Source organism: Nycticebus coucang, chromosome 1, assembly GCF_027406575.1.
Source record: "Nycticebus coucang isolate mNycCou1 chromosome 1, mNycCou1.pri, whole genome shotgun sequence".
NCBI classification, from domain to species: Eukaryota; Metazoa; Chordata; class Mammalia; order Primates; family Lorisidae; genus Nycticebus; species Nycticebus coucang.
Genome location: NC_069780.1, coordinates 153,591,587 through 153,617,672, shown reverse-complemented (window position 1 = coordinate 153,617,672; position 26,086 = coordinate 153,591,587). Strand labels below are relative to the sequence as shown.

At 39.6% G+C, this 26,086-nt stretch overlaps 1 protein-coding gene across 2 annotated transcripts in view; it reads right to left on the bottom strand.

Annotated features, from left to right (window-relative positions):
* Window positions 1-26,086, bottom strand: part of ARL15 (ADP ribosylation factor like GTPase 15) — a 478,314-nt gene that overhangs the window by 438,803 nt on the left and 13,425 nt on the right. Inside the window, exon 2 of one of the 2 annotated variants that reach the window (XM_053590638.1) lies at window positions 8,753-8,809. The exons of the other annotated variant lie outside the window; for it this stretch is intronic. Within the exon in view, the coding sequence (XP_053446613.1) occupies window positions 8,753-8,809 (57 nt within the window). The remainder of the gene's footprint in view (window positions 1-8,752; window positions 8,810-26,086) is intronic. 2 annotated transcript variants of the gene reach the window in all.

Here is a 26,086-nt window from a genome sequence, read left to right as displayed (position 1 = left end):
TTTTAAAATATGACAGTCCCATCAATCTTATGTATTTCATAGGTAACTATCTTAGAATTTAACAGATACTAAGGGCTGGGTGGCTCATGCCTGTAATCCTAACAGGCTAGGAGGCTGAGGATCACTTAAGCTCACGAGTTATAGACCAGCCTAGGCATAGACTGAGACCCTGTATCTACTAAAAATAGAAAAAGTAGCTAGGCACAGGTGGCACGTACCTATAGTCCCAGCTACTCAGAAGGCTGAGGCAAGAGAATTGCTTGAGCCCAGGAGTTTGAGGTTGCTGTGAGCTATGAAATACCAACACACTCTAGCCAGAGTGACAAAGCAAGACTCTGTCTCTAAATAAATGTACAGATAGATACTGAAATGGATATTTGAGGTTCTCAACAAGTTCCTTAAACCTAAAAGTTTAAATTCTCCTGCCAGGAAAATTATCAACATTAGCCATATACTTTCATCCTACTTGAAAACACTGTTTATTAAAAGTAAGAAAAAAATGTAATTATAAACTCTCATTTTTCTAGGTCATAAAGCATATACCCCTCCCCCCAAAAAATAAAGTATATAACGCCTCATATACACCTCCCTCCAAAAAAAACTCTATGCACCATCCTTAAGGTATATTGCACTGTCTGATGCCTCATATCAATCTGCCTTGGCTCATTTCCTTGTGAAAAAGGTTAACTGTCCTCCAGTGTCCATTCTCTACTCCCCTTTAGGAATGCCCTTAGAACCCCACATCCACCCAAGAGTCTAAGATCCTCATTAGAGTCCACACTTCCAAGCCTCTTTCATAGTGATATACAACCATGTGACTTAGTCCTGGCTATTGAGATGGGAAGGGAAATGATGCCTACAACTTCCAGGTCATGGCCAAACTCTATGGTGCATAGAGTTTTTTTTGGAGGGAGGTGTATATGAGGCGTTATATACTTTATTTTTTGGGGGGAGGGGTATATGCTTTATGACCTAGAAAAATGAGAGTTTATAATTACATTTTTTTCTTACTTTTAATAAACAGTGTTTTCAAGTAGGATGAAAGTATATGGCTAATGTTGATAATTTTCCTGGCAGGAGAATTTAAACTTTTAGGTTTAAGGAACTTGTTGGCCTTTGGACCAACAAGGAACAAAAGGAACTACTTGGCCTTTGCTTTCTCTATTCCACAGAACGAACAAAGATATTGGAGTGGTGAGCCATCCACTGCATGCACATCAGAGAACAACTGAGGCCAACTAAGGAAGAAAAACAAGATAAAAAGAGCCTAAGCCCCTAACATACTCTAGAACAGGCGTCCTCAAACTTTTTAAACAGGGGGCCAGTTCACTGTCCCTCAGACCGTTGGAGGGCTAGACTATAGTTTAAACAAACAAAAAAAAATTTTAAACAAATTCCTGTGCACGCTGCACATATCTTATTTTGAAGTAAAAAAACAAAACGGGAACAAATACAATCACACTACCTCATGTGGCCCGCAGGGCACAGTTTGAGGACCCCACTCTAGAAGGTCAGCACTAGACTCCAAACTGATTGCCAGTGTGGAGAATTTTATATGAGAAAGAAATATATCCTATTTAAGTCATTATCTTGGTCTTTATTAAAACAGCCAAACCAACATCTTAATTCATTTTTGCCCCAACCATTAAAGTCCATGATTATGCGGAATTTGTTTAATGAAGGTGTGCCTCACTTTGTCTTAAGAGTTTTTCATTTCTTTACCAGGACTACAGATATCTCAGCATCCCACACTTATTGTCTACAATAAATGTTTACTAGCATGCCCCTTGAAGATTCCAGTACAAACAAGTATGGTTACCACCATCCTCTCCAAATGGTCTTATAGTAAACCTGCTCTTTAATTTGTTGCTACAGCCTCAATATTTGCAGAGCTCATGTGAAGGACTTCAAGTCTATCTGGAAAATTTTTACCCTTGGTGTTACACATAATGATGACATTCTAAATCCAGCATCGGGACTAGCCTACACTGATTTTTCCCCCCTGCTAGGAGAGGATAAATTGTACTGAGTCCTCTATACTTTCCTCTTTGGGGTTTGTGGTAGGCACAATAATGCCCCACCAGCGCTACCATCCCAGCCCCTGGAACCTGTGAATATGTTCCTTTACATGGAAAATGGAACTTTGCAGATGTGATTAAGGATCTTGAGACAGGGAGATTATTCTGGAATATCCAGGAAGCCCCAACTTAATCAAAAGTACTTATAAAGGGGAGAAAGGAGTGTCAGAGTGATAGAGGAGACGAGAAGAAAGAAGAGTTGGAGGTGCGCCATTGCCAGAAGAGGCCATGAGCCAAGGAATACACACAGCCTTTAGAAGTTCAAAAAGGTGAGGAATACGTTCTTCCCCAGATCTCTATAAAGAACATGGCTCTGCCAACACTAATTTTTAACCCAGTGAAACCTACTCCACGGTTCTGACCAGCAGAATTATAAGAGAATTTGTGTTGTTTTAAGCCACAAAGTTTGTGGTAATTTGTTACAGCAGCCAGAAGAAACTACTAATAATACCGTGTCTTTACGTGTAGCACTATATATCATAATAACCAGATGAAGTTTTGGGTAGGATCAGTCTAGAACTAAAGAACTAAATAGAAATAAGTAGCTTTAATTATAGACATTAATAGTATTACTAATGCTACCGATAATGCACAATTGTTGTGCCATTTTATTGTAATCACAAAGGTAGCACTCCCCAACCTCTCCCCTCCCAAGAAAGTCACAGGAGTTAAATATGTAGTAGGTACAAGAAAATCTTTTTTTTTTTTTTATTTTTCTTTTAGAGACAGAGTCTCACTTTATGGCCCTCGGTAGAGTGCAGTGGTGTCATACAGCTCACAGCAACCTCCAACTCCTGGGCTTAAGCGATTCTCCTGCCTCTGCCTCCCTAGTAGCTGGGACTACAGGTACCCGCCACAAGCCCAGCTATTTTTTGGTTGCAGTTCAGCCGGGGCTGGGTTTGAACCCGCCACCCTCGGTATATGGGGCCAGCGCCTTACCGACTGAGCGCCACAGGCGCCGCCCGGTACAAGAAAATCTTATAACCAGATGATCTCTACCCACTACTGAGTGCATCTGCATCTCAAGATGAAATTGAATGCCATTTCTACTAACCGTTAGTGTTTTGAAGGATGAATGCTTTCTCTGCTAGCAAGATAGCATTCAATAATTTTTTCAAAGGCAAAAGAAGAATTTAAAGAGTTTTTGAAGCTCTTGTAACTACTCAAAATCTACAACCTTGCATAACATTTTCCTGGTATTATTTAGTTCAAATCTTGTTCATCACTTGATTGAATTTTAGTTCATGCAGCAACTGAGTACAGAAAAGCAAACAATCACCCCTGTGGCTACAGTGTACTTCAAACAGCAGCATTCCTAGAGAAGCACGAGATTAACTGATTCATTCATCTGGGCCTCCCTACTTTCAATGTTGGTCAAAGGGGCTCACAATCAACAGGAAGGTCATTAGAAGTAAAATTATCACCCCACCCTCATCCTGTTTCTGGTCAGCACCAGTTACTTGTCCATTGTGCTTCGGGCTCCAGGATGGTTACAGTTCCCAACTCAGAAGTCTAGAGGCAAATGCAGGTCCTCTGGAGAGCACTTACCCTGAGGCTCACACTCCACAGGGAAGTCCTAGGCGATGCCCCTATGTGCCTCTCTGGCCCAGAGTTCATCCATCTCTGACTGAGGAGGTTCATTTCCAGATCACATTCTTACGCATGGTCTCTATTTTCATTGCCAGGATTCCACACAATCATAGAACCACAATTGTACTATAAGCTCTTGGCCTAAATTTACTTCCCTTACATCCTCCTGACCAGAACCTAATGAATGTTATTTAATACCCAAAATGGTCTAGATCCACCTAACAGGACTCCTTTTGTTTCAGAAACTAAATTTCTTCTTTGTAATACATCCCTGTTATTACACTGGGGAAAATAACACTATCTCCTGTGCTACACTCATGGGAAGTAGAAGAGTTACCACCTTGGAGTAGAAACTTGGTTCTAAAGACTTTTTTCCTGCTTTACTGTCTCAATTTGTTCTAGGCTTTAGTAGCCATGATAACTCTACATTACTGATAATAAGTCTTTCTACTTGTACCTTCAGTTCAGTAAATAGAAGTAGGATTTATTTTCCTCATCTTCCTAAGTTAAGACCCTCTAAACAAGCATCATTGCCTTTTGGTGTCTAGAGAAAGGTCTACCTACTCCAAACCTTAGAGGAAAAGGTAGACAGCACACATGGATATCCTATGTTGCCTCTGAGTCATGATCTTTATTAAACTCTTTAATGGGTAAGGTTCAAATGAATTCATTTATATACAACACACTTGCTTTTATACCTTGGAAGTTTTCAGTGTGTCTCTCCTATATATGTTCCATTTTGGTCTTGCTCACTTCACACTACAGAGTCCTAATAGGTCAAATAAATGACTTTTTGCTCCTTAATTTTTAAGCACTTAACCTGCTGCTGTTTGCTATTTGACAGTAATTTTAAAAGCACCTAGACACAAACAAACAAACAAACAAACAAAAAAACACCCTATTAGATCAACAATCTAACATTGTTTCTCATCCCATAAACCCATAATTCAAATTTTCTCCTTTTGTTTTATTTGAACTTAGCATTTATTTTCGATGGGAACCAACTAAAGAGTTTTTCTGGTTTATGTTCTATCTATAATTCACAAGATATCCTTCCCCCACACCATGTTAGTCTGCCAATTAAACAAAAAAACCAAAGACTAGGTAGCTTACACAATAGAAACTTATTTTCTCATAGTTCTGGAGGCTGAAGCCTCCAGATTAGGGGGCTAGCATGGTCAGGTCCTGGTGAGGATGCTCTTTCTGGTTTGCAGACAGTTACCTTCTCCTTATATCCTCACATGGCTGACAAAGAGATAGGAAATTAAGTCCTCTGATGTTTCTCCTGATAACAGCACTAATCACATCATGAGGGCCCCATCCTCATGATCTCATTTTTTTTAATTTTTTTAATTTTTTAATTTTTTTTTTTTTAATTTCAGCTTGCTTGTTCATTCTTCGTTTGAAGTACTTTTGCTGTTGCTGTTCATTTTCTTCTTTTTTTAATGTTCTTCCTTTGGCGATTCTCTTTCCCGTTGCCTCCCCAGTGGCTGGAATTACAGACGCCCACCACAACGTTCGGCTGTTTTTGATGTTAGTAGAGACAGGGTCTTACTCTGGCTGCTCATACTGGTCTCGAACCTCTGAGCTCAGGCAATCCACCCGTCTTGGCCTCCCACAGTGCTGGGACTATAGGCACGAGCCACCACGCCCGGCCCTCATGATCTCATTAAAACCTAATTATCTCCCAAAGATGCTATCTCCAGATACCATCACATGTGAGATCAGGCATCGTTACATGAACTATTAAGACCATCACACTCCCCTTTTAGGGACAATTTTTATCTGCTTTAGAATGAGTCTACAGCCAAACTTTCTTCATGAAATAAGCAGAGACTGAATACCTGCAAGGTCTCAGGCCAGGCTAAGTGGTATGTATTTTCAGATGAATGCACACAATTCCTGACATCAGTAGTCCTATAATCCTGAAGTTCAAGACGTAAATACTCTTATTGTCTTGGCTCCCTGCAGCAGCCATGGAGATATGCCACTCAGATCTACCTTCTAAAGAAGCACAGCTGACTGAAACCTCTATGGAATTCCCGTAAAGGCTGTGTTTCTGCTGCGCTGCCATCCAGGCCTGAGCACAGGCGCGGAGAGGTACTGAGTTAGGACCTTTCAGAAATAGGCAACTTTGCTCAGGGAAGCCCCACCTGCCCAACCAGGGCTTCCTTACAACTACACCACAGCCTAAAATTCTTCCTCCTCAGCCGTCCTTTCTCACCACTCTGCCTTCATAGATGTCACACTCACAGCATGATGTAAAGGCTACCTCTCTACCTTCTGTTGTTTCTTCACCTTTTACCCCTTCAGACACTCCAGTTCACCTCTTGCATGCCAAACCCCAACTTTCCATTTGTTTCTCAGAGGATCCAGAAAAACATGCAAAGTATCTTCACAGAAAAGAATCAAATAACTTTAGCTCCCAAGTAACCTATTCATCTAACTGGGGACAAATATTTACCTGAGACAGGCAGCTACAACAAAAGGTGATAGCAGAAATAAAGAAAACTTCTTTTTTTCTTACATCTAAACTAAAGCAAAAGAGAAAATTATGTTCATCTTAATTTTATATAATTGAACAGTTATTGAGCATTTGCTGTGTGCCAGATGTTGCGTAAGGTATTGTGAAAGACACAAAAATGGGGTCCCTGGCCTCAAGAACTTACACATTCCGCTCCTTTCTGACGCAGATAAACAAAATTACTTCATATAAATCTTTTCTAAAAATTTTCTGATCAATATGAATGATAGGTGTCAGAAGGGTTTTAGGAAGGGACAGGGAAATAGGGCCCAGAGGACAGTCAAGTGTGGGGGTCGTCGGGCACGGCCATCAGGCCAGGAAAATCCCCAGCAGGAAGTTTCATAATCGACGCAGAATGTCTATGTGACTATGAAGTCATTAGCTGTCACTGGGTGGGACATTCAAGGAAGAAAGACAGAAAGATACACACTCCCTACCAAGGGCACTGGGGGAGAAAGCATGCAGGCGGGAATAAAGGGCCAATGGACAGAGGCCAGCCAACAAAGACGTAAAAACCAATTGATGTAAGATGCTTGCTTCAAAGGCCCCAAACATTATTCACTGGCAAGGTTTAGGGGGGCAGATACGGCTTAAAAACCCCTAGACAGGGGTGGCGCCTGTGGCTCAGTCAGTAAGGCGCCGGCCCCATATACTGAGGGTGGCGGGTTCAAACCCAGCCCCGACCAAACTGCAACCAAAAAATAGCCGGGCGTTGTGGCGGGCACCTGTAGTCCCAGCTGCTCGGGAGGCTGAGGCAAGAGAATCGCTTAAGCCCAGGAGTTGGAAGTTGCTGTGAGCTGTGTGAGGCCACGGCACTCTACCGAGGGCCATAAAGTGAGACTCTGTCTATACAAAAAAAAAAAAAAAACCCTAGACAACACAGTAATCACAGCAACTCATTCAGGACACCCTCTGCTGTGTCCGAGGCTTTTCTTTCTCCTCAATAAAATCTTTCACTTTCCCTTACTCGCAAGTCCCTGAATTCATTTCCAGGAGGAAAATTCTGGTATCACTAGGGTACATACAATTAGGTTACATTGTTTGCATTTGTAAGGTAAAGTCTGAGTTGAGTCCTTCACCCAGGAAGTGTGCTATATACCCCTACATTGTACTCATTAGGTGGGAATTTACAGTCCCCCCCTTCTTAAATTTGTCTTTTTCTCTTGTGTGGGCCTTTAGTTGTTGATCCACTAGTTTCAACATAGTATTGAGTACATGGGATGCTTGCTTTTCCATTCTTGAGACACTTTACTTAAGAGAATGTTCCCCACAGTCATCCAGATACATACAAAAGATGCAAAGTCTCCATCTTTTTTTATGGGTGAGTAGTAAATAAATGGGACTTGATCAAGTTAAAAAGCTTCTGCACAGTTAAGGAAACAATCAACAAAGCAAACGCACAACATTCACAATGGGAGAAGGTATGGTTAGCATATGACAAAACTGACAAAGGGCTAAAACCAGAATCTACAAAGAACAGAGGCAAAAAAAAAAAAAAAAAATAAATAAGAACAAACAACCCCATTAACTACAGGGCAAGAGACATGAACCAAATCTTTTTCCCAAGTGGACAAACGAATGGCCAACACACACACATGAAAAAAAGCTCATCGTCCCCAATTATCAGAGAAATGCAAATCACAACCACTTTGAGGTATTACCTAACCCCAGTGAGAATGTAAAACTGACATTTTGGGTCAGATAATTCTAAAGTGGCTAACTAGCACATGGTTAGATGTTTAGCAATACACTGGGTCAACCCACCAGATGCCAGTAGTATTCCAACACTACCACCAGTTGTGACAACCAAAAGTTTTCCAAACATTGCCATGTAACTCCTAAAGGACAAAGTCATCCCCTATTGAGAACTACTGCCCTGGAGGTTAAGTACAACCTGAATTTTTGCCTTCCTTTATAGTTTATTTGCCTATAAATGTATACAAGTAACCATGAAACAGGGTTTCAAAGTTCAGTCACAGCTAAACTGAGAAACTTGTATACATTTATAGGTATATGTATATATACCTATAAATGTATACAAGTAACCCTGAAATGTGTTTCTCAGTTTAGCTGTGACTGAACTTTGTAGAAATGAAATCATACTCTATGTATTTTCCTGTGACTTGTTTCTTTCATCAATAATATGAATGAGGTGGGGTATTGTTACAAACTGTAATTCATACAATTTTTTAGTGTATGTATTCTTGCTTCTGCATTAGAATTAAAATTCTATAATTCATTTAACCCAGTCTATTCTTGATGGATATTTCTACTTTTTCTAATATTTCACTTTTATGAATACTTCTGCTGGGAACATTCCCTATAGAGGTCTTCTTGTAATTACATAACAATTTCCCGGTGGTATAGGTAGCTAGGAGTGGAACTGCTCAGTCATAGGATATGTTCTTGTTCAACTTTATTATTTTCCAAAGTGGCTATGTAAATCTGTAGTCCCACCAGCAATGGAAGACAACTACCATCACTCTACATGCTTTCCAACACTTGGTTCTTCACTTATTTTTTCTTAACAGTTGGTACCACAAAAATATACATTGCTTACCGTGTAAATGCCAATTCTACAAACAGCAAATGAGATCTGGATACATTCAGACATTCTCTATAAGATTAAAATAAGAAGAGATTACAACTAAATGTTTGTACCAAAGAACTGGCTTCATTCCTCTTGCTCTGGTTTCCCTCTTTAAAGAAAATGTGATATATTCTGGGATCTGTTTTATGAGCAAAGGGGTTGAAATTTTTCCTGCTATCTGCTTTTTCTAGGCTAGCTCAAATAAGACAGGGATAATATAATATGGGCATACCACTTTATCACAGGACTATGAAGCAGATACTTCATCCTCTAATACAATAGTATCATTTAAAGGAATGTAATTTAGTGTAATGGCTTAATTTCATTTCTTTTAAATCTTGCTCCAGTATCCAATTTTAATGATAAATTCTTTGCTATAGTTTTACAAGTACTTATTTTTTTAGTTCAGTTCTTATCATAGATGTCTATAATCATTATTTACAATGGATAGAAAAGAAACCTTTGTAAAAGGCTCATAATAAATGCTTAAAGTTTTGATTAGACTAAGTTTACAGAAAGAAAACTAAGAGCCTCAGTTTCAGAATGTCAATGGCAACACACGATTTAGAATTCACTTCTCACTCCCAAATCAAATTCAGATTCCTGAAACACATACCAAACATGAGTACTGGTTTCTTTTCCTTTAACTGGAGAAATATTTTTAGCACATTAAATTGGTATGTAGTCAAAATAACCCTAACTCTCTATAGTTTAACATTGTTATTATGGTTTATCGTTGACAAGTAAAAGCTTCACCATAAGATTTATAATGGTACAAATCTCAGCAATCACAGTTTTATCTGTTGTGCCAAGGAAATAGAGCTTTAGGATCCCTGGGTTTCCATGGTAGCAAAAAAGCTTCCAAAGTTGCATCATGAAGACCAACAAGTCCCATCAGACTCATTCCAAAGGTTCCTTCCTCTTCAGATAATATCCACAAGAAATTGAATTCTATATTATTAAAGGAAATAGGTAAGGAAAATATTTGAAAGCCAAAGGCTACATGCATGCACATTCAAAATAAAAATTATAACAATGGGGGGGGGGAAATGTCAACTCAAAGGATTTGTTAGGTGAAGTTTTACATTCAATCTAAACTTTCAAAAAATGCCCAACATTCAATGGTAGTATTATTCAAAACAAATAATTGATGATTTCATATTAGGGATCATATCTATAATTCAGGTAATTATTATCTGTTATTATTATGGCAACATGATTGGCTTTGAGTGAAATACACCACTGAAAACACCCCCAGGCAATGCCAATGGCATCCTCAGAGCTGAAGGCTGAGAATGTTCATTACCTTGCCCAACACCCTTCTTTCTATCCACTGTTAGAAGTTGGTTAGATGAACCTTTGCATCATAGTGAATTGTTTGATAATTCTCTAAGTTGGAAAAGTGTTTTTCCTCAAGTAAAAACATCTTATTTTATGCCACCTGGAATAAAAGACTATTTCCCAGCCTTCCTTGGAGCTAGGTGTTGTCCTGTAACTAAGTTCTCTGAAATGAGATGTAAATGAAAGATGCGTAAAGGGAATGGACTCTAAGAAGGGGCCCCTTTTGCTCTTCTCCCTTTCCTACCTCCTTTCCCATCCGCCACTGAGATTTAAGGTAGTTCCAGTGAGAATCTTGAGGGCACAAGGGGAAGGGTGGACACGCGAAGTGGAGCACACCGGTGAGTGGCCAAGAGATGTGGATGACAACAGAGCTGCCATTCCCTCTCCTGACTCTGTGCAGGAAACAGAAATAAACCTCCAACTACTTTAAAGACTGTTGTGTGTCTCTCTCACTCTAACTGGTACAAAGCAGTGTTTGTTTTTAAAAAGTATGTATCTGCAATGCCGTAAGAAAGGGCTCTAGGGTTTGTCACAATAGAATAACTCTTTTTAAGAGTTTTACCCCTTAAAGAGGGAGAAATTTATTCTTTAGCTACTAAAAACCTATACTTTCCACTCCCTCCTTCTCACATTCCCAATGTACAAGTATTGTTATTGAGATCGACAAAATTATTACCCTTAAAACCCCCTACTTACTTTGTATAACTGTTTTATTTTTTCCCAACTAGGCTTGTTACCTCATTCTCTCTCTCTCTAACCTCTAATCCTTACAAATACTGCCTTATCCTTGAACATCCGACCTCAGACCAAGTGACACGTCTATTGCCCAAACTCAAACTCATTTTAACAATAATGTTCCGCGATGACCTTATCCCCCTAATTAGTGGAAGTCAGATATAAAGAGATATTTCAAAGCATAACCAAAATGCTTTTGATCATATTATAGAAACTGGTAATAAATTTAAAATAATTACATTATACGTTATTTACCTACATAGGCTCCATTTGGAAGAACCAATTTTAACTGTAAACCCATGGGACATAAGGCATAGTTTGAAATGAAGTAGCTAATTATTCCCAATAAAAGAATCTCTTCTCTAGATTAAACCCTGACCCAGTAGCCTCTATATCAGCCTTCACAAATACAGTTGCTTTTAGAAGAAAATTTCAAAAATAATCTCATCTTTGCTGCCCCATCAGAAGAGAGTACAAAAAAGGTGTCAAAAGCAAGTCACAGCTTGGTTAATATGTTATGATATCTCTACAGGGGGAAAAAAGAAAAAGAACACACAATTTGAAATTAATGGTGATTACTTACAGTTTATTGTTGTTTTTCCTAAGAAATTTCAAAGGTAAGCATGAAAATAAAGGAGAAAAAAAAATCTTCAACAAGATGGCACAAAATGTTATTTACTATACAGTCCAAAAAAGTTGATTTCAAGATGTAATTTCAGCTTCATCAAAGAAAAAACTTTTTTGTAAAAGAGCTTTTCTTTTAATACTTAATATAATTGACAATTCCAATTTTGATGTCCTATACAACCCCTCACCCTGATAGAAAACAAGATGATAGTTTCCTTATTTTCTGCTCTAGAATTTTGTTTGTGATGCAAGTAAGACAGTTAAGATAGTCAAATAAGAAAGGGGGTAGGAGAGCAGTAAAACCCCTTTGAAATGAGACCCTAGTTTTAGATTACCTATTTCCAAATGAAGTTAACTAAAATCCAGCATTTTCTCTCAACAGCACCTCTGAACAAATGTGCTGGAGGCAAAGGATGCAGGAGTTGGGGGATATGGAGGGCTAAGACCCATTTCAAGGTCCATGGGCTCCAAAGTGTTGCGTGGGTGGTTCTCTGCATAAAGGTTTCATCTATTATTATGCTTCAGTCACTCCTCCAGACTGGAAATAAATGCTCGGGAATGCCACCTCTTTCAGAGCTGGCATCTCCTTCTGTTAGTATTGTCACTGAAAACATTAGCAGTGCATTATTTAGCAACTCACTTAGTATGCCTAAAAGTAATTTTCCCCTAATGTGAAAAAGGTAACATTTTACAAAAACTCGATACAAAATAAAATGAGGTTTTACTTAACAAAATGCAGAGTATTTTGTTCCTCAACATCTATTTTTTTTTTTTTGTAGAGACAGAGTCTCACTTTATGGCCCTGGGTAGAGTGCCGTGGCCTCACACAGCTCACAGCAACCTCCAGCTCCTGGGCGTAAGTGATGCTCTTGCCTCAGCCTCCGGAGTAGCTGGGACTACAGGCGCCCGCCACAGCACCCGGCTATTTTTTGGTTGCAGTGTGGCCGGGGCTGGGTTTGAACCCACCACCCTCGGCATATGGGGCCAGCGCCCTACTCACTGAGCCACAGGCGCCGCCCGCTCAACATCTATTTTATAGCTTCTTTACAATAGGAAAAGTAATAGTAATAATCAACCTGAAAAGAAACATTTGCATCTGTAGCAAAGCTAATAAAATAGGACTGTCAACATGTTCTAAAATGTTCTTAGTTGTAACAGTGCCACCAGCACTTCCAGAGCCTCTATACTTACCAAGAAATCTACAACTGCCCACGCACGGAATACGTAAAAATTCAATCAAATAACAAAAAGGAATCACTGCCCTCGTTAAAAAATAACAATAATCACTAGCACATGATCTGTAAAATTGAATCACAAAGATTTAAAAAGCCATCTAGCTGCAAAAACCTCAGATATTAGAGATAACATCTAGTAAAAATAACCAAATGAAAGGATAAATCATAATTTACAGATTTCATTCCAGCAAAATCTTAGCCTATCTTCTACAAAGCATTACCAAAAATTACATGTAATATGCAAACTAAAACAGATTTTGGCTCAAATCCTGAATGGAAGAAGAGTTCTCTTTCTGAATATTCTGATATAAAAGTATGGAGAGAGAAAAATAACCTTCTAATTTACCACAGTAAAATTAACAAATACCACTATTTTGGAGAATTTATTCCTTCACTTTTTATTAGGCATGGGTGATTAAAAAATGCAATGCAAAGGGGGCCGAGCACAGTGGCTCACGCCTGTAATACTAGCAATTGGGAGGCCAAGGCAGGTGGATTGCCTGAGCTCACGGGTTCGAGACCAGCCAGAGCCAGAGCCAGACTTCATCAGCCAGGCGTTGTGGCAGGTGCCTGTAGTCCCAGCTACTCAGGAGGCTGAGGCAAGAGAATCACTTGAGCCCAAGAGTTTGAGGTTGCTGTGAGCTATGATGTCACAGCACTCTACCGACAGCGTCAAAGTGAGACTGTCTCAAAAAAAAAAAAATAATGCAATGCAAAGAAAGAAGGGGATGGGGGGGAAACACTAGCAGAGTATCTTTAATGTGGCAGGCACTTTTAGGTTAACAATGAGTAAACAAAGATAAACCCTGGCATCAATGATCTCCTAGCTCAGGAGAGAACGGTACTTTAATAAACCAAAGCCAGACAAGTGCAAATGTGTTCAGCACAATAAGATAAACAAAAACAGGTTTTAGGGAGACATGAACCCATTATTACAGAAGTTTCAGGAAAGATTTTCTAGAAAGGCACCTCCTGAATCAAGTCTTAAAAGATCAGGAGTTAGCCAGGTGTGAGGGTGTACAGATGAAAAAAGGGAATTCCAGAAAAAAGTGACAACATGAGTGAGAGCAAGAAACATCCCACAGTGTGCAAGCTTCTGAGGACTGCTGGAGCATGCACCCTCCTACTCTGCAAATAATCACTTTTCAGTCTGAGATCAGCTATGGATAACTATTAACTTGCTATTTACATACCACCTAAAGAACGTTCATATTAATATTCAAAGTATCCTCATTTTAAGATTTAGCTCTGGCTCGGCACCCGTGGCACAGTAGTTATGGCGCCAGCCATGTACACCAAGGGTTGCGGGTTCAAGCTGGCCCTGGCTAGCTAAACAACAATGACAACTTGCAACAGCAAAAAATAGCCGGGCGTTGTAGTGGGCGCCTGTAGTCCCAGATACTTGGGAGGCTGAGGTAAGAGAATCACTTAAGCCCAAGAGTTTGAGGCTGCTGTGAGCTCTGATGCCACAGTGGCACTCTACCGAGGGTGACATACTGAGACTCTGTCTCAAAAAAAAAAAAAAAAAAATTATCTCTAACTCACTACCAAAGAAATTTCCATTTTTTGAGGACTAAGCTTCAGTACATTATAAAGTCTATTTTGCCTCTCCACTCTTTCAGATGCAAAAAGTCACAAGCAACATGGCACAGCTGGCTAAATTACTAGCAGGCGGTCTACCCTTATGCTGGCTAGAACTGAGGTGTGGCCAAGAGATAAGCTAGGCTAGTAATACTCACTCTTCAAAATTTGAGTTTAAAACTCCTGAGAAACCAAGGCAGTTAGCAGTGCAAAGTGATGCTGACACAATGCAAAAAAACAAAACTATAAAATAACTTCATGACTATGAAGAATCATAGCAATCTAAATTTACAACGAAGCCAGAAGTATGAGTTAAAAAAACAAAAAACTACATGGAAAAGAGATATACAAACCAGAGGAGAATAATAACTCTGCTAATAATCCCAAGAGAAGCATACCCAGAGATACAGATGTGTGAAGAATGGCTAAGTGTAGTTACATAGAAATCTGTTTCTAAACGAAAAAAGTAGTTGCCTCAGCTTCCTTTTTCCCTAGGTATGCCAATATGATCACATTCTGGTCAATGAAATATAATCAGAAAGTCTTAATAATCTTCCAGGAGGGAAGCACACTCTTCTTCTGCCCTTTCTCCATCTGCTAGCTGGAATGCAGAAGTGATGGCAGGAGCTCTAGCATCAATTTTGGGCCATGAGTTTAAAGCCTACACCAAGTAGACAGAAACATCTTGGGATGCTAATAACTTCTGGACCTGTCTGAGAAAAAAAAAAATAAATAAAACTATCAAAGTCACTATTTTCCAACCAATTTTAGTCCTAACTGAAAAAGTGGTTGAGAGAATTAAACAAGACAGCAGCATCTTACTTAACCTAAGCCAATTAAACAGAAATGTTCTGTATTCCACTTCACAGTAGTGTCATTACCACCAATTTAGAGATGGGGAAACAGACATCACCTAGACAGAACCATGATTTGAACCCAAGTCTTTTGGACCCCAGGGCTAAGCTCTTAATCGTTAAAAACAAGGGCATGCAAATAAAGCCAAACAAACAGAGTAAAGCAGGTTTACTGGTTTTATGGTTCAAATATTCTGACTATGAGGGGCCAATAAAAAAAAAAAAATCCATGTCGATGCACTATCACTTACCACAAGTAAGGCATGTCTTATATGTTAGGGCAAGTACCAAACATGTAAGACACATATAAGGCCCCAACCCCCCCCCCACCTCCCTGCAACACAAATACCTCCAACAGGGTCTACAGACAATAAAGACTGAATATAGGCACCAATTTACCATGCATGGCAGAGACCTGTCAAATTCTGATTTGTAAGAAGTGAAAGATTTAAGAGCAAACTCAGTCTGGGAGGCCTGAAGCGTATTTTTTAAGGTGGTTAAGAGGCCTTTTTCATGATGAATTTTCCATATATCATAACTGGAAGAGCTCAGCCTTAGTATTTGCCTTAGTATGGTAAGTGTAGGATGAAGCAGCAATCCTTTTGAAAGGCTCAGGGATTTTAGATGACCAATTTGAAGGCAATGAAGAACTTAGTTAATTCTCTTCATTAATTAAACACACACATATTTGCATTGAGCACATACATACTTCATACCCAGCAGTGTCTGTGTGCTGGAGACTAAACTGAACAAAGTCCCTGCTCTCATGGAGTCTACACTCAGTGAGGGTGACACACAAAAAGGACAAATCAGCTTACATGGTAACAAGTTCTATGAAGAAAAATAATAGAATGTGGGGAGAAGGTAGATTGGAGGCACTGGTATTTTTGAGAACAGATGTGGTCATTCTAACAATACTACAGACAATAAAAAAAGGATGCCAGAAAAGCTTTCAACAGCTTTGCTTCCAAAATCCCTGGCATAGGCAAACACAGTATTCTACCACAAAAAGTCACAGCATTAGACATTCAACGTGACAGTCCACAAATACTGGCTGAGAAGCACCTCGGGGTGGCATTGAGAGCACAGACAGGGATGTCAGCCTTTCTCAAATCAAATCCTAGCCATACAAGTTACTGTCTGTGGGACACTGGCCAGTAATTATAGAACATGATCCAACAACCATTTAGAGAGTCAAAAAACTTTGTATTTGCTGATTAATTAGACAATCTGGGCTTTTCCTTTTGTTTTACGGACTGTGGAGAAGGAAGAAAGGTGAGCTTTAAGGTTAGACAGACCTGGATTTGAACTACTCAGAAATTAACTTTAGAAAACTTATTCACCCTGAACTTCAATAATTGGTCCTCACATGGACAAGAGTACAGTCATCCCTCTGTACCTGCAGGAAATTTATTCCAGGACCTTCCACAGACAACAAAACAAAAACCGCTCAAGGCCCAAACATAAAATAATAAAGTATTTGCATATAACCTACGCATATCCTCTTCTATACTTTTAGATCATCCTAGGTTACCTGTAATACCTAAAACAGCGTAAATGCTAAGTAAATAGTTGTTACACTGTATTATTTTTTAATTTGTACTGTTTTTTACTGCCATATTGCCCTCTACCTATTACCAGGAAGGTGGATCACTCCAAATTCCTCTCCTCACTCTCAGGCCAGAAGATGGAATCAGAAAAGGGTGAGCTATAGTCCCTCATAAGACTACACCTTTCAGTAGTTTACACTTCTGGGGACATAGTTCCTATTCAAGCATTCTGTTAAGATGATGAACAATATCTAGTAACTATACACAATTAAGTTTAAAAGGATAGTCTTGATTATTTTACAAGTCACAGGAGAAGAAAACCCATGACATTTATTAAGGTTCTACTATGTACTGAGTGTTTTTACACTCTCATCTCACTCAACCCACACAATTAGAGCAATGTGGGTATTTCCAGGCTTATTTTTCAAATGAAAAATAAGGAGTTACTTGCCCCAAGGCTAGTAACGGCAGAACTTAGATTTCTACCTAGGGCTAATTTTAAACCAGTGCTTCTCAGTCTCTGCAATGAGGCAGTTAGATATTCAAAACATGTTTTAAAATGAAAATGGAATTTTTATTAGAGACCAAAATGAAGAAAAATACATATTCAAATGTACTTATATTAAATTCTAACACAGTGGAAACCACCCACATCTTAACTTGTGCTGCTAGAGTTGGGGCGGAAGGGGAAATCAAGCCTCAGAAGAAAACCTATGTTTTGCTTTCTGACTAAAGATTAACTCGAGATTGCACAGGGAGCGACTCTACAATCTGTAACATTTGCAGCTATGATTCTATTGGAATCCTGTTTTTCTTTAATGTTACACCAAAGAAAGAATAAAATGCCTACCCAAATGAACCGGAAAAATGTACCTTCAACGCTCAGCCATATGTCTAAACTCAGGTTTTATATTCATCAAACTGCTTAACTGTCCTCACTGATAATAATATAACTACCGTAAATAAGTATCATCAATTTGTAGAAAAAAGTACATATCACTTTTTTAATAGTTTTGCATAAAATTAGCTGCCTAAATAAAAATATTTGAATTTCTTTTATATGATTATCCGAATGTATTGGTTTTCCTCTACAGTTCCTGAATCATAACTCCCACAACCATTATTACAGTCTTTTGTTATAATGTTGGGGTGCTTGAGGCCTCAGGAAACAAACTCCCACTCTTTCTTTCTCCTGTCCTTTCACCTACCCCAGGCAGGACTCTAATCTGACTTTGATCATCAGATCGTCATTTCAGAGAGGGTCCCACCTCATACCCTGGAGGAAGGAATACTGCACAGGGCAGCCAAAAAGAATCTGGACAAACCTCGCTGGATTTAATAAATCTTTTTTGTCCTTTTACATTTCAACACGTTTGTCCATACTTCTATCACGGACAACAAATGAGGTTTAAAACAAAGGCCCAAAGGACAGTGATGGAGGGACCTTCTGTAGAGATGACACTTGGAAATAGACAAGAAGGTGAACAAGAATTCATCTATCCACATGCCAGGAGGGTGGTGTACCCCAACTCCATGAGGACAGATGCTCCTGCATTAGGGACCCTTGCAGACCTCCTATAAATCTCTTTATCTGGTCCTTTATTACAAAGGATATTTTAAAGGATCCAAATAAACTGGTAAATGTGTTTCCCTGAGCTCTGTGAACCACTCTAGCAAGTTAACAGAAACCAAAAAGGAGGACATGGGAACCCTAATATAAAGCCAGGTGATCAGAAGTTACAGAGGCTGGTGGGAAGGAGGAGGTAGTCCTGGGGACCGACCCCTCGACATTTCGAGTAGATAGTGTCGGGACTAACTTGGAGGACACCAAGCTGGTGGCTGCTGCAGAACAGCTGGCTTGCTGTTGAGAGAAATCCCCCCACATTTAGTCACCCTATTGATGACTGCTGTGGTGAGAGCACAGGAAAAAAATGGGTTGAGGTTTTCCCAAACACTACCCTATACCATGTTTTTTAAATAACTCATGGTAAAGTGAAGAAGGGTTATTTGATACACTAAGAGCCACTGAGAAGAGTAAAGAAGTTGAAAGGAACCCTGCATCTACTTTAACCTTTTCACTCACAGGCAGGAACCCACTGTCCCTACCATGAGGAGAGTCAGCTTCTGCTTTGTCATTTCCTACTCCAACCAGATGAATGCAACTTGAGAGTTCCTTCTCACCTTGATCCAGGATCTGCCTTCCTACAGTTTTGACCCTCTCACTGTAGGTATGCTTTCTGGAGATTCACAGAAGACTTTATGCCCTTTAAATAACTAACTGCTGATTATACTCCTCCTTTAACAGTACTTTCCAAGTACAGAAACCTAAACTCCAATGCCACTGAAAGACATGATGCAATACAGCCTTTCCTTGAGGAGGGGAATCCTATTTTACCAGCTCAGTGGTTGGCAAAATACAATCTACGAGCAAGTCCAGCCCACTGCCTGTTTTTGCCAACAAAGTTTTGTTGCAACACAGCCACACCCATCTGTTTACCTATTAACTATGGCTGCTTTCAAACCAGCATGGCACAACTGAGTAGTTGAGGCAAAAACTATATGACACTAAAAAATCTAAAATACATTCTAGGTGATCCTTTTCAGAAAAAAGTTGTCCTTTCTGTTCTATGTTCTAGCCCATCATCTGAGTGAGGTCTTCCATAAGCAAAGAAGCATATTACATTCAATGTTATAGGCTATAACCTTGGTACCCAAATGAGTTATCCCTGTAATACTAAATATTTAAGGTGCCTAAACACCTGGCAAACATTAAGCTCTCAGTAAGTATTTGTTGAGGAAGAAAAGTCAAAAAGGAAGAGAACGAGATTGGGAGTATAGAAGGGTAAGGCTTTTCTCTTCCCAACGCTATTCTAAGACTCATCTTTCATAGAACATTTTAAAACCTAGGTGCTTGGAAAACTGGATATCAATATGCAGAAAAAAGAAACCAAAACCCCTATCTCTTGCCACATGCAAAAATCAAATCAAAATGAGTTAAACATTTAAATCTCAGACCTGAAACTATAAAGCTGCTAAAAGTAAACATTGGGGAAACACTCTAGGATATTAGTCTGGGCAAAGATTTCTTGAGTAATACCCCAAAAGCACAGGTAACCAAAGCAAAAACAGACAAATGGGATCATATCAAGCTAAAAAGTTTCTGAACAAAGAAATCAAAGTGAAGAGACAACCCACAGAATGGGAGAAAATACTTGTACACTACCCATCTGACAAAGGAGTAATAACTAGATTATATAAGGAGCTCAAACAATTTCACAGGGAAAAAAAACAATCCAGTTAAACAGGGGCTAAACATTTCTCCAAAGAAGACATACAAATGGACAATAGGTATATATATGAAACGGTGTTGAACATTTTTAGTCAGAGAATGCAAATTAAAACTGAATGGTGATGAGAATGTGGAGAAAGGGAAACCCCCATACATTGTTGGTGGGAAATAAATTAGCACGGCCACTATGGAGAACAATAGAGGTTCTTCAAAAAACTAAAAATAGAACTACCATATGATCCAGCAATCCCACTCCTAGGTATATATCCAACAGAAAGGAAATCAGTATACTACAAAGATATCTGCATGCCCATATTTATTTCAGCACTACATACAATAGTCAAGACTAGAAATCGATCTAAGTGTCTATCAACAAATGAAGAGATAAAAAAATGTGGTCCATATACACAATGAAATATCATTCAGCCATAAATAAATGAAATCCTGTCAGTTGCACTAGCAAGGATGAAACTAGAGAAATTATGTTAAGTGAAATAAGACCCCACCCCTAAAAATAGTTTGGCATTGTGGTGGGTGCCTGTACTCCCAGCTACTCGGGAGGCTAAGGTAAGAGGATCACTTGAGCCCATGAGTTTGAGGTTGCTGTGAGCTATGACATCACAGCACTCTACTGAGAGCAACAAAGTGAAACTGTCTCAAAAAAAAAAAATCCAAAGGAAACTCAGAAGTGATCAAATGACCCTCTAAATCAGGTGTCCTCAAACTTTTTAAACAGGGGGCCAATTCACTGTCCCTCAGACCACTGGAAGGCCGGACTGTAGTTTAAAAAAAAAAAAAAATCTATAAACAAATTCCTGTGCACACTGCACATATCTTATTTTGAAGTAAAAAAACAAAACAGGAACAAATACAATCACACCGCTTCATGTGGCCCGCGGGCCGCAGTTTGAGAACGCCTGCTCCAAATGATCCAATCTTGGGTGGCGCCTATGGTTCACTGGGTAGGGTGCTGGCCCCATATACCAAGAGTACGGGGTTCAAACCCGGCCCCGGCCAAACTGCAACAAAAAATAGCTGGACGTTGTGGCAGACACCTGTAGTCCCAGCTGCTCAGAAAGCTGAGGCAAGAGAATCGTCTAAGCCCAGGAGTTGGAGGTTGCTGTGAGCTATGTGATGCCACAGCACTCTACCGAGGGTGATAAAGTAAGACTCTGTCTCTACAGAAAAATAAATAAATAAATAAATAATCCAATCTTTAAAATACTCTTCTTGAAAACCCCACAAATCAAGAGAAAAATTATGCTACATTAAGAAAACATTAAAAAAAAAAAAAGAGGGCGGCGCCTGTGGCTCAGTGGGTAGGGCGCTGGCCCCATATGCCGAGGGTGGCGGGTTCAAACCCGGCCCCAGCCAAACTGCAACAAAAAATAGCCAGGCGTTGTGGCGGGCGCCTGTAGTCCCAGCTGCTTGGGAGGCTGAGGCAGAAGAATCGCTTAAGCCCAGGAGTTGGAGGTTGCTGTGAGCTGTGTGAGGCCATGGCACTCTACGGAGGGCCATAAAGTGAGACTCTGTCTCTACAAAAAAAAAAAAAAAAAAAAAAAGAAACATTACTAGGGCGGCGCCTGTGGCTCAAAGGGATAGGGCGCCAGTCCCATATGCTGGAGGTGGTGGGTTCAAACACAGCCTCAGCCAAAAACCGCAAAAGAAAAAAAAAGAAAGAAAGAAAACATTACTAGTGAACATCAGAGAATATATATTATATTTCTATATGAAATGAAACAGAAATCCAAGAATCACAAGAGGTTTTCTACATCAAAGCATAGCGACTTGAAAAAAGAACCAGCCACATTCAGGAAACATTCAAAATGACCAAGAACAGCAACATTACCCAATAAATCAGCCCGTGCTCCTTCTCCAAAACTCTGCCTCTCAGGAAGCTTTCATAAAGGAAGAAGGGACAGAAGAGCTGGCCAATAAATCACATGCTGAAGGGGAAAGTTCTCAAAAGCAGAAACCTGCATTTCAAACTGTTTGATTCTAATAGAAGAGGAGCTGAGAGTTCCAAAAAGATACATAATTCTAGAGGAGGACCTCAGGAAACTTTCCTACTCAGTTTAAACCGAGTCAGCTAATTTGGCCAAACTTATATAACAGCTGTAAGGACAACTGGCCTGAGCAGAGATGTGGGCCGCCATACCCCATGCCAGGACCTTTCACCCCATAAATCAAATATAGCTGCCACTTAAAATACAAATGAGCAGCTGCAACATCTTTGACCCAGATATTCTGTACTATGTTTATTAGGCAGAGGCAGGAAAATTTTTGAAAGGTTGATATTAGGAAAAAAAAAAAAAAATAGAATTAGAGTGGACTCTTGGTACAATAATATCATAGGTCCATGTTTTATATGCAAAGTCTCAATTCAATCATAACAAACGTTTTTATAGCACTTACAGTATTAGACTCTTCTAAATGCTTTATTTATATACTCACTTCTCTGAGGTAGTTTCAATTACTTACACCCATTTTGCATATGAGGAAACACAGGCATTAAGCTGAACAGCAGGCAAGTGCCAAGAGCTAGAATGCAAATGCAGGCAGTCTAAATTCAAAGTCAGTGCCTTAACCATTACTCTGCACAGCCCCCTATTCCAACTATCTGTGCCAGGGTCTGGGGACACCAAGAGGCCTTGAAACCAGCTCTGCACCATGATACAATGTGCTTTATCCTATAACAGAGGCAGGAACAAAGGGCTGAGGCAGGGCCATAGCTCATTAGGCACCTAGGTACCACTTCACAATGGGGACCTCGGCAAGCTAAGCAGGGACTGGATTTCAGCCCCACATGCTCCCTTGGCCATGTTCCTACCTCTGTACAGTGTCTAATAGGCATAACTGTCTAAGGCAGCTCCAGAGCAGCCCCAAAAGGAACTTCAAGTCAGTTGGGTAGTGAAAGACTAGAAGATAAGACTTAAGTAAGAGTGGGAAGGAAAAGTAAACTCTTCAACTACAAATTGTTTTTTTCTGAAATACTATGCTCCCTGACCATTTTAATTAAAGTCAGGATCATACCGGCCATCTCAGCTTTATTAACACTGTGTCCGGTTACCATACCACTATTCCAGAAACAGCACCTGAAGACTATCTGACAGGCTGCCATAACAAAAGAGCTCTAAGCAGGCTGCCCACAACAAAACAACCTGCCTCCAACACACTGCCTGCGTCCAGCTTTCAGTTTAGTTGAAAGATCTCAGCCTGGGCCATCTTTATCATCAATTCCTGGACTTAGTACTTCAAACTGCCAATTCTCCCCCCTGGGAGACTGATGCCAGCAGGGACTCAGACCCACAGAGCCCTCCAAAGAGATCCATCCGCATGACAGATCCAGACAGCAACAGGTTCCTTGCAAGGGTCCAGTCTGCCCACTCACCTGAACCAGAACACCTCTGGAAATGCTGACCATCTAAGCAGAAAAGAACAAGCTAAGTCTTAAGAATCTAGTAATTGAGCTATGGGTTTATTTCTCTGAATGAGGAGACCTTCCATAGCATAACTAGCCTGGCCTTAACCGTCTTCTAACCCCCTAACCAGGGAACTGCTAGATGAAATTCTTTTGGGAAAATATCTTTCATATTAAGATTATCCTTATAATTCACTGATGTGAATTCCAGGGATCACTGTTCATTTACTGTTTTCTATGATCTCTAGGCAACATTTAATGAAATAAGCTACTTCCTCCTTCTGGAAACAGTCTATCCTCAGCCAGCTTGACACATCACTCTCCAAGTTTCAGGCTCGCTTTTAGGTTCCTTTTCTTTCAGTGGTCCCATAAAGACTGCATGCCTACCATGTACCAGCAACAACTTTGAGTTTCCTCAAGGTTCTTCCTTTCTCACCTGGCACAACCCAACCCTCATGCACGACCATGGCTTTCGGTGCCGTTTAAGTGGTTAAGAATGTATTCTTAGACATTTGCTAGACATTTCTTCAAATTCTGGTTCCATCATGTCTTGGGCATGAGGCTCAATTTCTCGAAGGCTCCATTTTCTAATCTCTAAAATTATAATAGTATCCAGATACACAGATAGATACAGAAATAAATTAGATGTGTGTACATGTTGTGTATACATGATACCCGAGTAGCAATGGTTACGTCTAAGCACCCAAATCTTAGTTTCTAAATAAACTAAGTTTTCCAATAAAAGGAACCAAGACTCCATGAAGAACTGGTTGATTCCAGGGCCATTACAGAGAAAATACAAGATGAACCCAGAGCATATTCTAATGCTAGATAATAAAGAAGTATTCAAAAAATTAAAAAGAGGGGAAGAAGGGAGGCAAGGCAGGCAGGCAGGCAAGCTATTTAAAGGGCAGAGGAGCCAAGCTGGAAGAATTTCTAATGGCCACAGTTGGAATAACTTGAGCAACAAAATTTAAAAAACAATGATGGTATTGGGTTATAAGCCTAAGAATAAATATCCTTAAGTCCATGGTGATATAAATAACTGAATAAATAAATATGGGAGAAGGGACGACTATCTCTTAGAGAAAGGCTCTAATTAAGTAATACAGAAAGAAAACAGAAAATCATTGGATTTATTTTTCCAGCTCTCCAACAACTTGAACGTATAGCTTGGAAGTAAGAATAATGTAACCTAAAAATTTGTACCTCAAATTAATTTGAAATTAAGAAAAACGGAAAAAAAGGAAAATAGAAAATCACTATTAGAACCCCACAGTAGTAATTGCTGCAGGCAAAATCCATCAATGGGTGCTGAAATTTGTTTGTAAAAGTTTGAGACTAAACAACTTGTTTCTACTTAAAGTATCACTCCTAAATATTTAGTAATTATAAAGAGAAAAAGAATAAGTTTATAGTCATGAATGTTGGTAGGTAGCACTTGGCCGATTATCCAGGTGGTCAAGATTGACATCACCGGTGATACACATCAGCATCGTGCACTCTTTGATCTGATGTACTGGGACGGCACACATTACCTGTGTTATTCTTGCCAAAAACGCATGACCCCGATCCAATCATGAAAACACATCAGACAAATACAAATGAAAGGACAGTCCAGAAAACAACTGACCAGTTCTCTTCAAAAGGGGCAAGGACAAAGGCAAGGAAACACTGAGGAAATGTTGCACATTAAAGAGATTGAGGAGACACAACTAAATGTAATACAGGATCTTGGATTAGATCCTGAAACAGAATAAGAATATTAAGGGGGGAAATTGGTGAAATCTACATAAATTTTGTCATTTGGTTAACAGTATTGTACCAAGGTTAATTTTTCAGTTTTTATAATTTTTCTATGGTCATGCATGATGTAACATAAGGGGAAACTGGGTGAAGTGTACTATGGGAGAACCCTGTATTATTTTTGCAACTCATCTAAAATTATTCTGAAATCAGTTTAAAACAATAAAAAATAAAAAATAAAAGGTATAATCCTTAAACTCCTAAAAAAATAAAAAATAAATAAAATTATAATAGTAAATGAATAATGTAATATAGTGTGGCACATAGCAAGCAACAATAAACACATTATTTTTCATTATCTCCAACTTCACCTCTGAGTTTCTATCCACTTGAAATTTCAACGTGGATTCTGCATAAGCAGCTCAAACTTGGTCCCTGGGAAATGAAACTGCTCCCTTTCCTTCCCATCCTCCTATTCCTGCAAGTGTTATCTATTACAGTGCATGACCCCATTAGCCACCTCAGTGCCTGTGGTGATTCTAAAAACATGCCCATTAATCCTTCAACATTCCTCTCACAAAGAGATGTCTGTCTCCTGTCCTTGAATCTGAGCATGTTTTGTGATTGTCTTAAACAGAACACAGTAGAAGTAATGCTGTATCAGTGCTGAGGATAAGGTACAAAAGAACAAGCAGTTTCTGCCAGATTCTCCTGGTACATTTGCTCTGCAAGCCTTTGGCTTCAATATAAATCCAACTGTCCTGACCTATCACGTAAGATGGCCACATGAAGAGAGGCGCCCCCAGAGACCACACTTGTCCAGTACCCAACAGGTGCAATGTTCCTGGCCCAGATACCAGACATGCGTAAAGATAACCCAGCCACCTGTTGGTCATAATTTCTTAAGCGATCTGGAGCAAGCACT